This window comes from Petaurus breviceps, unplaced genomic scaffold (genome assembly GCF_028583685.1).
Source record: "Petaurus breviceps papuanus isolate PSGF00001 unplaced genomic scaffold, PetGlider_PUasm1.0 90491, whole genome shotgun sequence".
NCBI classification, from domain to species: domain Eukaryota; kingdom Metazoa; phylum Chordata; class Mammalia; order Diprotodontia; family Petauridae; genus Petaurus; species Petaurus breviceps.
In genome coordinates, this window is record NW_027187263.1 from 1669368 (window position 1) to 1682229 (window position 12862).

Below are 12862 nucleotides of genomic sequence, written 5' to 3' on the forward strand. Positions count from 1 at the left end.
CTGGGGGGGGGGGGGTCGTTTTGTTTATTTCGGACGGAGGGCTTGAACCAAAAGCCATCCTTCAGTAAAAAATAAATAAATAAATCCAGAACAAGTTAAAAATCAGTGCCTGCAGCCCAGGAGGAAAGAAGGCCGGGGAAGGGAAGTCAAGTGACCATTGTTATCTCGCGACCTCGGACGGTCATTAGCATTCTGATTAGCCAGCGCTCCAATGGGGTCACGGCGGACGCCCACGCGGGGGTCGCCAGGGCTAGACCACCTTTTGCAGCCCCCTCCCCCCTCCCGCGCACTCGGGGGCTCCCCAAGAGCTGTCGTCCACGCGAACCGGGCCCGGGAGGGTGCAGACCACGCTGCCGGCTTCCCCCCCCCCCCCGCCCCATCCCTCCATCAGCGTCCGCAATCCCGGGGATCCCTATTCCAGAGCCCCCACGGGTCTCCCTCCCCCAAACAAACACCCCCTTTTCTTCTTCACACCCACAAAACCCCCTTACGGAAAATACTCCGCTGCTAGGCACGGGCTCGGCTCCCTATTTCCCCCCAACTCCGCTGCCCTACGCGAGAATCTCGGCAGGAGCCTGCAGGGTCCCCCGCTCCCCCCTCCCCCGCGGCGCCTCCCAGGGCCGCACAACCTCCGTTCCATTACCTTCCCCAAGCAAATGTGGCACGTGATGGGCAGCGTGAGAGACAATGTAACGTTCTGAACGTTCTGAGCCATGGCCGCGTTTAGAATCCCGCCAACACGGAAGTCCCACCGCCCGCGGCGAGTCGCGAGCTCGGGCCGCCGCGGCTCTCAAGCGCTGAAAGGTTCGGGCTACGGCGGCTCTTCGGGGCCAATGCCTTCTCCAAGCGAGGAACCGAAACGCGCTTTTGAAACGTGGAGCCGGCGGGAGGAGGGAGGGGGGCTGAGAGAGGAGAGGGAGATGGAGTTTCCCGCCCTACCCTTCCCCCCACCCCGGGAAAATGTAAAGTCGATGAAGATCCTGCGGGGATGGGGGAGGGGACTAAAGTAGTAAGGAACGTGGGGGAGATGCGGCAAGCTGGTAGGAGACCGTAAGAGAGAGAAGTGAAAAGAGAGAAAGTGAGTGAAGGTATTTTAACCCCTGGAAAGAAACTAAGGCTTTAGCATCCTCCTTCCTGCTGGAACCAGACACTTGAGGGCAATCGGAAGGTGCAGAGAAAACACGTCTTCCTTTTTTGATCTGAATAAAGCCCTTTCCTATGCCTGCCCCTCTCCATCCTTTAGGAGTGCCTAGCGCACAAGAAGTGTTTATTGATTTGAAATGGGGCTAGAGAGGAGAGCTCTGGAAATGGCTTTTTTCCAGAGCTTAGACAATAAGCATCTTGACTTGGGCGGTGATCTAAAGAGCTCTTCCAAGGGGCAGTTCTTTGGAGATAAGATTCCTTTCAGCTCCAGGTTACTGCTTGGGCTGGCCAAATTCCGCAGGCTCTCAGTGGCTAAAGAAATCTAGAGAATTCTTCCCACTGTGGTTCCTTGGAGATGAGGGATTTTTTGTTTATTTGTTTTGTTTTTGCATCTTTTCTCACGGCTCCTGTTTATTACCCGGAGTATCTAGAGGCAAAGGGTTATTTGTACGCTTAATGCCATCTGCACACACGTAGAAGTGTGAAAAGGCAATTAATTAGCAGTGGGTGAGAGGTCAGACCCTCAAATCAATTACATGACCAATCTGTGCCTTTGTCAGTTAGCAGGAAGGATTACTGTAAAAAACGTCCAAAGACAAAAACAAACAAAACCCTCTTTCTTGCTTTCAGCTGTGCCCCAGATGTACTGCGACATTATAGGTTCTGATTCCAATGCCCATCTGAAAGAAATCCTAAAGATTGTTAAATTGATCCAACAAATGTCAATCAAAACTTTAATGACGTCAACTTTTCCTTTGGCTTGCCTATCCAAAATCAGTCCATGCTGATATAAAAGACGTGATTTCAAAGACAGCCTCCAACACTTATTTGCTGTGTGACCCTGGTCAAATCATTTAATCTCTGTTTGTCTCAGTTTCCTCATCTGTAAAATGGGAGTAAATAACAGCACCTCCCTCTCAGGGTTTTTTGGAGTACGATTATAATTAAGTGACAGTGGACCTTGACTACTGGATCTGGAGTCTGGTAGAGCTGGTGGTGGGTGGAGTGGTAGGTATTTGATTGAAACCTGTGATTTTTGCTCTGATACAACACCTACCACCTGAGAAGACTGCCAATTGCTTTGTAATTTAAGAGGTTTTTTAAGAGACTTGCCTGGAGCAATGAGAAATCAAGTGACTTGGTTGGGGTCAGAGACTCCTTGGTCTTCATGGCTTAGAGACGTGCTCTCCAGTCGCTCTGAGAAGCTGCCTCGCAGGAGAGAATAGTTCTGATATGTGTCAATGCCCCGTAGATCTGGGATGTCACCTTTTTATCAGAGCTGTTTAGTGCAAATATGTTTGCAATCTATATTTTTTCTTCCTGATTTATATTGTATCACTTTTATTTGTGTTGAGAACTTTTGTTATTTACATAGGACTTACTATTTTACCTCTTCTTATTTCATTAATAGCAGCAGTGGCTAATTGAAATCCCTTTCTCCCTGCCCTCATTCATACTTATGAGTATGAACCTGCCGCTTTCATTTAACTTTTTGATTGGCATTTCTTTTAATATTTAGATTTTTATTTTAGATATTGAGAATGGCTAAATAAATTGGGTTGTCAGAATGCATGGAATATTATTGAGCAATAAATAAGGTGTGACAAATATGAAGACTACGAAGAAATATGGAGAGATAAAAAGCAATTCAGAATGAAAAAAAAACTAAATAACAATATACACACAGATTTCAGCTCTATAAAACAAGATAACATTCCACATGGACAAAATAAATAAAAAATAATATGACAATCAACATTGGTGCTGGCTTATTAAGGTCAATGGATATGGTCTTCACTTTTAGTCAGTTGGTGAAAGACAGGTATGGTTGGTTGCATGAATCATGGTTAATGTTAGGTTTTCTTTAATTTCATATAAGATTTTTGTTTGTTTTTTATTTATTCTATGAGTAGCTTTGGGGAAAATAATTTTTCATTTACAAGAGGAAATAATGAACCTAGGCTGAATTGGTCCACTACAGATTTATACTAGCTAAATCTCATCTAAGCCCTCGTGACTGTTAGACAGTTTTACAAATTCTACCTTAATTGCTTGTCTATTCCACTTACCACCATTGAAAATCCCTTTTCTCTTCAAATCTCCTACCCTCTCATGAGGTTGAGGACTGAGACTCCTATTTCACTGACAAAGACTTGGAGACAAGCTCCATCTTCTTTACTCCTCTTCATCTATTAGACTTCGGACACTCCTCCCCTCTCAGCCTTCTCACCCACCCAGCCATTATTACTACCTTCCCTCTGGTATCTGATGAAGGGGTAACCCTCTGCTCTGTTCTATTCACAATATGGTCAAGGCTTGTGGCAGCCCCCTGCCCTCCCAGAATACTCTCCCTCTTAACAAATCCGGCCTCAGACACTTATTAGCTCTGTGACCTTAGGCAAGTCACTTAACCCCAATTGCCTTGCCTTCCCCTCTCTAAAAAGAAAAACAAAATCCTGTGGGTGGATTGAGGGATGTCTGCCTGTAGCAAGCAAAGACTTCACCGGAGGAATGGGTGGATGTGAATAATGTATTCCAAGAGCTTAGAAGGGTGCTGCAGGCCCTGAATACACCTAGGTCATCCACTACATTTCCAGTCATCTTGACTTTTGTCTTGCCTCTGGATTTCAGTGACTCTGGAAGAGAGTGAAGCTGACAGCTTTGTGCAGCTCTGCCTCACTTAAACCCAATTCATATATAACCCAAAACATCACCCTGCTGTCCTCTTCAAAAGACCAAGGTCAAACAACTTTGTGTGTGTGTGTGTGTTTGTCCCCAGTGCTTAGCAAAGAATCTGCTATAACTAGTTGACTGAAAAAAAAAAACAACTAGCAAGAATAGAGCATTGGCTAAAGGAAGGGAAAAGAAAAGGAAATTTAGCTAAATCAACTTTAAAAACTACATACTGGGCTGAATACCTGAACAGTTGCTAATGTTGAATAAACAATTGAAGGTTTTTGTAACCGAGTTAACAATCAGTTTATTTGTTAATAGAATGCATACTTGATAAATAAGGAAGCAACTAATAAACAAAAAATAGTTTCAGGCCTCCTAGTAGTTAATAGGGCTGTGGTTATTATATTAAACACCTGGAGGCCAACTGCAAGGCATTATTCATCTTTGTATTAAGTGGGGCTCAGCCCCTTATAGAAGCTCCATCAGTAACTACCACCTTTGTATACTTTAAATCATTATATTGTTAAATATTTTTTCAGTCATGTCCTACTCTGTATGACCCCATTTAGGGTTTTCTTGGCAGAGATACTGAATTTCCTATTTTCTTCTTCAGCTCATTTGATAGATGAAGAAACTGAGGCAAATAGGGTTAAATGACTTGTCCAAGGTCATACAGCTAATAAGTGGTGAGACCACATTTGAACTCATGAAGATGTGTCTTTCTGGTTCCAAGACCAGTGCTCTATCCACTGCCCTATTTAAAGCACTATAGAAATGACTTGTAACTAATATTATCAATATCATCATCATTATTATTGAATGAATGATTGAACCTGATAGAAGGTTATGAAACCAGGATATAATATTGGCTTTTCATCAGTTATACCTCAATTTTATATTAACTTTCTTATATTATTCTTTTTCTTTGCATTATTTTCGTCTTTGTAACACAGTATTCATTGTTTCCCATTAACAACCCCCTCCTCTACCTCTATGTATTTTTCTTTGGACACAAGCTTGTCTGTAATTTTTGCAGTATTTAGTTTCACTGATTTTGTTGTTCTTCCATTTACAGTGTTGTTATTGTATACATTACTTTCTCAGCTCAACTTCTTTGACTTTGCATCAGTTCATGTATCTTTCCATTCTTCTCTGTATTTGTCATTTCTTAACAGTATAATAGTCCAATAAATTCACGTAACAGGATTTATTTAACCATTCCCCAATGGACAAGCATACATTTTGCTTCTAGTTCTTTGCTGTTACCAAAAAAAAAGTGTTGCTATAAATATTTTGGCTTATGTGGAATTTTTCTTTTTGTCAACAACTTCCTTGGGGTATATTCATAGCAATAGAATCTCTGAGTCAAAGGTTATGTACAATTTAGACACTGCAAAAGTGGAATTTAGAAAAAAAAAGTGACCTGAATGGTCATTTTAGAACAGGAAAAAAGAAAGACTGCAAGAGGTCTTTAAAGATTTTTTTTAACCTTCTACTTAGAAATGGCTACAGAACTTTTTGCTTCATAACAAATAAATTAATTTTTTTGTATCAGATTGAAGAGACAGAGGGAAAGAAAATAGAGAGCTCATGAAAACTTAAAAAAAAAAACCCTCCCTCTTCAAATTATATTGCATTCATTTATCTATTTAAATGTTGTATTTTCCTCAATAGAATCTAAGCTTCCTGAGGGCAGGCACTATTTTAAAATTTTGTCTTTGTATAATTTATGTCTAATATAGTGATCTTAGCTTAATAAAGTCTGGTTGAATTGAATTGAGAAGTTACTGTCATACAAACCTAGGATAGATTAATTTTATAATAGGAGAAGACAATCATAAAACTAAGGTGAGATAACTTGTGGGAAATAGTGAAAATATATATGTCCAATGGTGGAAGTTGGATTTGAGGGTGGGGCTGGGAGTCTAGTATAGAAAGGGGAAATTCTAATGAGGTTGAACTACTCATTCCTCAAATTAGAATGAACTTAAGCAGTTTAGTCAAATATGTTAGGCTGGATGTGAAAACATTATCACCAAGGACTCGAAATGAATTGGTTCAGAAGCTGGTGTTAACAATTTGTTCTGAAATAAGTGGAGATAGAGTAAGTAGGAAATTGGCAGTCTGTTAAAAATTCCTGGGAAAGACATTTGTTTTTCAAATAGGGAATTCAAATTCCTTGTTTTTTTGTTTGTTTATTTTGTTTTTTTCCCTCCACTCTGTGATTTATAGTTTAGTCACTTGCATATATTTCGGTGGTTAATTGTTTTATGCTATCTTTACGAAGTTTAAAAATCCTAGACTACCTGGTGTTAGGGCCTAATGGCCATTTGTTGGTTTCCTCCGGTTCACCAAAGATAATCCAAAATCAAGGTGACAGCAGGGGGAGACAAATGTACCAACGTGTCAATCAAAGTCCTAGGGAAATGCTAAGCTAATGCGTTGGAGGTATTATGATCATCGAAAATGTGAAATGGTGCTATCAGACTGGGTCAACAAAAGCAGTTCAATCAGCCTGGATATAATGAAGTTGTGTAGTAGCTTTGACATGGGTTGTTTACTTGGGGGCTTGAGGTTTTTTCTGATTTGGTGAGCTACTGAATCATGCTGGCATGGAAGCCCAAGTAGATGGGAAGGTCCCACCTGTTATTAAACAATAAGTTTAACATAATGGAATGAGATTTTTGAACCCTATTCAGTTTTATTTAGCAATCCAAGTTTATGCAACAATGTTGCAAATGCAGATTTTAAAAAATCTATTTAGTACAAAGTTTATGCCTGGGCTATATGAATACAATTTTGGGTCATTTGGGTAACATTTCTAGTATTTTACTTATAATTCCAACTGTGTTTACACTCAATCTTGTATTTCATGAACTATTTTGTCACTTGCATGCTTTAATTTTGGAGGCTTACATAGTGTAGTTATATAGACCCAGTGATTCTATGATAACTAGTCATGCTTAAGTCTTTTCTGTCAAAAAAATTCACAGCAGTTGACAAGAGGAAATCTCTAGAGCTCCAAATGGGAAAAACAAAACAAACAAAAAACACCTTGGCTAAAGTCACACCTACCAAGCAAGTATATTTGTCAGACTATGCCATTGTAGTGGCCAATAGGAGAGGGCAGAGGCTCTTATACAGAGCAGGAACAAGGCAATCCCCTCAAGCAATAAAAGTAGAACTTTTATCAGCTCTCCTCAGGATCATTCCAGTAGCCAGCTTGCCACCATAATATTCAGCATCATAGACTTTCCGGATGCTGGTGATCTGACCACTTTCATCCCTCAGTTTCAACCCCTCATTTCTAGGAGGTCTTATAGTAAATATGGAGCTTTGTGTGATATCACAACTGGAAATGCTTACACCAACAAATTCATTTGGTTTCTGAGATTGCCTCCCTCAACTTCTCTTTCCTCCAAGGTTTGTGTGGCTCCTAAAGGAAGTAATGTTCCTGGTCCTGGTGTAGCAGAAAGAGTGTGAGTCAGCCCTAGATTATAGTCCTGATCCTTCAATTAATTAGGTGCAGGATTTGAATCAAGGACCTCTGACTCCAGAGTCAGTGCTCTTCCCAGCTTAAATACTGCTCTCTGCTTGGTAGGACCTGCCAAAGGATGTAGGGACTTCAAGAGCCCAAATTTATCTGAAGAGAGATAACTAGACACACGGGAGCAGATTGGTTCACTGAGTAAGAGAGCAAAAAAGAACAAGAAAGTGGGGCCTTCAGTAGAAGCTTGGGGGAAACCTTCACCAACAAAAAGCCAACCAAAGACAGAAAAAGAGCAATCAGACAAGTAATAACAATGACTAATAATAGCCATCATTTATAAATTGCTGTAAGCACTTTACATGGGTCATTTCATTTGGTTCTCACAAAACTCTGTAAGGTAAGTACTGTTATTATCTTCATTTTGCAGATGAGAGGAAACTGAGACTGAGAGACAGGACACAAAGCCAGGAGGTATCTGAGGCAATAGTTCAATTCTTTCTTCCCATCTCCAAGTCAGGAGAGAGGAGCATAATGGAAGCCAAAGGAGAAGTGAAGCAAAAGGGGAGCTTCAAGGAAGATGAAGACTGAGAAAAGTCCATTGGATTTAGCTGTTAGGAGATCTCTGGTCACATCTGAGAGCAGTTGCAGTAGAGTGATGTGGTTAGAAAGCAAATTACAAGGGGTTTAGAAGTGAGGGCTAAGAAATGAGAGCTAAGAAAGTAGAAACTGAGGCCCTTTCTGGAAGTTAGTCAGTGGAAGGTAGGAAAATAAAAGGTTACAGACCAATGGGGGTGACAAGGCTAAGTGAAGAGGGTTTTTTGGTTTGTTTTTAATGGTGGTGGTCTGAACATGTTTGTAGAGAGCATTTACGCTGACTTTGATGTTTCATGCCTCATATTTTATGAAAAAAAGCTCGAAATTTAACCACAACTTTTTCAACATTGCTATTTCCCTAATTATAGGATGTGTTATATATAGGTTTTCGAACAACACAAGCTGTGACCCCAGACCAATACAGACCCTTATAAAGCCCTTCAGATACCACAATGACAACACAGGGAGTAACTCAGAGTCAAATACAGCAGATGCTGAAGCCTTGCCTCATTTTCAGATGCAGCCAGGGTTTTCTTTGAACTATGCATGTCCCCATTGACTCTCGCTAGCAGATAGTCAGCCAGTCAACAGGCATTGTATAAGCACTTACTATATGACAGAAACTGGTGCAAGCACTGGGGATACAAAGATAGGAAAAAAATAACCTTTGCCTTCAAGGAGTTTGAGATCTAATAAGATGACATGTAAATAAATAGGTACATACAAGATCTATACAGAGTGGATGAAAGATTATCTTAGAAGGGATGGCTCTAGCACTTGTGGGAACTGGGGAAGGCCTCCTGTGGAAGAGAGCTTTGGGACTAAGTCTTTAAGGCTCATAAATCAGACCTTGCCTCCTCATTTTGGCTACTCTGGAAGAAGTACTGGAGTAATCTTGATTCAACTATCTCCCACAACCCAAGTGCCACAGGGATCATAGACACCATCTGGTCCAGAGGTGTCAAATATGTGGCCTTATATGACCCACGACACTCCCCAAATAATTAAAATGTAATTGGAAAATATTTAGCAAAATAAATTAAAATACAATGAAACATAGATGGAATTATATTTATTCTTATATGTAGTGCTCATATCTATTTGAGTTTGACACCACTGAGTCCAGCCCCCGTATTTTACAAATTTATTTCATTTCAATTCAATAATTGTTTATTAAGTATCTACTACATACTATGCACTGTGATAAATGTTAGGTTTATTACTGCTGCAGACACTAAACACTTCACAAATATTATCTCATTTGATCCTTACAACAACCCTGGGAGATAGTAATTATTATTATCCTCATTTCACATTTGAGGAAACTGAGGTGGAGAGCTTAAGTTACTTGCTCAGGGTTGCACAACTAATAAGGTGCAGGAGGCAGGATTTGAATTCAGGTCTTTCTGATTCCAAGCTCAGCACTCTAGCCCCTTCACCAACTAGCTACTGGACATACAAATATGCATTAGAACAGTTCCTGTGCTCAAGTGGTTTATATTCTACTGAGAAAGAAAGATAATCAAAGAAATCCTGCCTGGTACCACACGAGTTAGATGCCATGTCAGTGTTGTTCAATGGAATCCTAAGGCAGGTGGCTATCAATCACCCAGTATTCTGCTAGTTGTCCCCACCTCCACCCCTTTGATCACGGAACTGTTATTGATATTCTCCTCTCCCACCTACTGACCCTGACCCTTTCCTTCCTACATCAGCCTTGTTTCAATAGTTAGCTTACTAAAGGGCATACTTGAGCAAATAGCTGTGTAAAAACAGTAAACTTTTAAAAAGGTCATCTGTCACAAAGCACCAAATTCTGCTCCTTCCCACAATCTAAACAACAACAACAACAAAAAACCCAAACAAACAAAAAACTTCTGTCACGTGTGAGATCTGGTTCCTGTTAGCTGCTTATGGGACTGAGAAAGAGTGAACTCCAACACTGTATATTGTACTAGACCTCCTATTTACTCTTTTTAAAAAAAATTTTAATTTATTTTTTGCTTTTTTTTTGGAGGGGAGCAAGTAGGGCAATTGGGATTAAGAGACTTGCCCAAGGTCACACGGCTAGTAAGTGTTAAGTGTCTGAGACTGAATTTGAACTCAGGTCCTCCTGATTTTAGGTCCCATGCTCTATTCACTGGGCCACCTAGCCGCTGCTCCCATTTGCTCTTAAAGCAGGAGCAAGTTATAGGCACATAATAACTACTTTTTAAAATAAGATTTGGAGAACAGTACAGAAGAATTAGGGTATCTTTACGGGCAAACAGGATAGCAAATGTAGTGCGGCTCTAGCATGTGTACAGAAGTTAGGGAGCTTGTTTCCAGGAGAGTCATGATTATGGGAATGGAAGGACCTTGGAGAGATTAGGGAACATGGTTGTTCTGTAACTGGTTCTGATCAATTAGGCACATATTGAAAAAGAGGCTCTTTGACTGGAGGCAGAGGCATTCAAAAAGATCTGGTCACCTCAGTTCCTATCCTCTTCTTCATTTGGTGACTTTACTCTTTGACTTCCTGTGAGAGACAATGCTATGAAAGGAAAAGTCACGGACCATCTCCCTTTTGAAGGGAAACTATTTGACCCTATGAGTAGGCCTCAGGAGTTGGCTTCTTCATTTGTTCTCTTCCCTTTTAGGTGAAGGAGATTGGATCCTCTGACCTTGTGAGTTCAAAAGGTCAGAAAAGCCCTCTGCCATCCAGGTTTTCTACAATCTATACTCTAGAGTCAGTGAGGCATCAATGCCCCAAAAAACAAAGAGTGATCTTTGGGACCTCTTTTTTTTAAGTGTTTAATAAAGGTTGGAAAACTTTAATATGGTCCAGAATACTGAAATAGAAAAATGAAAAGACTTTTTCACATTTTTATCAAATACATGAAAATCTAGTTGAACTTCAACACTTTATGAATTACAGTAGACAAAAAAGTGTTTTTCTCTAAACAGTTGAAAATATTGATAGATGTTAAAAGTCCCTATATTCTTTTCACTTCCTTTGCAAGCAAGACATCAACGCCCTAAGGATCAAGGGGTGATCTTTGGGAGTGATTTTCAGTGACCCTGAGATAAAGACTAATCTGGCAGCGACATCACTTTGGATCATGAACTTAGTGGAACTAATGCCATGTAGGAACTGAGCTAAGTTTTGACCCTCTTCCTTAAAGAGATTAAGGGGAGATTTTGGGGGAAGTGTTTGTACATTTGTTTTGTTCTTGCTACATCTTTGAAGTAAATATCTTTATATTCAAGCTAACTGAGGGTAAATGGTAAAATTGTGCTGAAGTGCTAATCACTGGTCCCTAAGTGGGAGTAGGGAGGGAAACAGAGCCAGTGAGGACCCAAACCAAAGGCAGCAGTGAAGAGAGAGACTCCCAAGCCCTTCAGACTATCCTAGATCCTTGAGGGGCAGATGAAGTGATCCTGGATCTGGGAGACTGGGCCAGAGTATACCCAAGACACAGGAGCTCCACTCTAAGGACTCAGACTCTGCTTTGGATCAGTCTGGCTGATCTAAGGCACCCCTTCTTTGGAAATAGGTATTGCTTGAAGGGTCTTAGGAACCAGCAATAGAAGTACCAGCATGTCTGTACTGTTAACCTGACCCCTGTTATCTACACATTTCTGCTCTTTCTCCTTGGAGCTGACTTCCATCCCTTTACAGTCAGGTGGAAGGGTGGACATCAGGAACTCATGGCAACTGCTCAGCATCCATGAAGCTCACCCCCAGCAGCTCCAGCCCCCTGCAGTTCCCATCCCTGGCAGTCCTCAGCAGGAGTCCTTAGCAGAAATTCTGGCTGGCTCAAAAAAAAAAAGGAGTTTGTACCACCGATGCTGTCAAGCTTCCAGTCACCGCACTGACTCTAGCTTGGCTCTGTCTTACTCTTGCCCCACCCCTTCCTTCTACGTTAGTAAGTTCAAGGGGCATGGAAGATCTTCAAATCCCATAATCATTACATTCGTCCCCAAGATCTTTCATGTCCCTTACTTGGCAAAAATACATTAACAATACATTTCATCACATAGGTTAATAGGAGTTTTAGGAGTAACTGGTGTCAATAGAATTTTACAACAATATAACAAGGATAACACAAAATAAAAATGGAAAACAATATTTTAGGGTGGGGCTTGAACACAAGCTCCCCATCATTCCCCCCCAAACAAATGGGGTCCCAAAATCTTGGGGTAGGGGGCAAAGATCTCTTCTTCCATGGCTACTTGCTGCTGAAATCAGATGTAGAGCTGTCCCTATCCCAAGGGGTCCCATTTGAGAGGTCAGTATTTGGAACGTGCTTAATGCCAGGTCCTGGGGTGACACGTCAAAGTTTTGGACAAGGGGTGACATCCAGCTTAAGCTATCAGGCATCTGCAGGTGGAGGGTACCAAGCCTGTGGAAAGAAATCTAGCAAACAAGGTGGACAGACAAAAAGCCAAGAAAAAGCAAGGAGACAATAACCAGAAACAAGGTAGATATAGGATCCACCATGCTACTGGAGTTCATGAGCCCACTACTGTAGCCTCATTCACGGTAGAATATATAAGTTAAGGGTACAATTTTGTAATCATCTTCTCTGGAATAAAAAATAATTACAGTGTTATCCCTCCCATGTGCTATAATCTCCACAGCCTTTGGAACATCATCTGGCTTCCATTTTACCCATACTTTAGCTCCCAATTTTATTCTGTCAGTAGAACCAAATCCTTCATTTCCTCTGACAGTTATTTTGGGAATGGGAATCTGAAGATCTTCCCTGCCCCTAGGCCCCTTGATAGGCTTCAGAGACTCTGAGAACCTTCCCTGATATGAAAATGTACTCTGTCCCCTAATAGGCTGAATGTGGTCACCTGGAGTCTGTGGTAGGAGGCTTGTTTTTCAGAAACGCCCACACCTTGGTGCTTTGTGATTGGTCAGTGGGTCAAGAGGGTTGTTACATTCTGTGAGCCAGGAGAAGGCTGTATATA

The 12862-nt window shown here is 41.2% G+C and overlaps 1 protein-coding gene across 4 annotated transcripts in view; it reads right to left on the reverse strand.

Moving 5' to 3' along the window:
* OBI1 (ORC ubiquitin ligase 1) overlaps positions 1-872 on the reverse strand; it is a 41876-nt gene extending 41004 nt beyond the window's left edge. The window contains exon 1 of one of the 4 annotated variants that reach the window (XM_069062643.1): positions 644-872. In XM_069062643.1, coding sequence (XP_068918744.1) covers positions 644-715 — 72 coding nt within the window. In that variant the 5' untranslated portion in view covers positions 716-872. The remainder of the gene's footprint in view (positions 1-643) is intronic. The other 3 variants (XM_069062644.1, XM_069062645.1, XM_069062646.1) reach the window with 3 other exon arrangements.
* Positions 873-12862: the final 11990 nt, after the last annotated feature.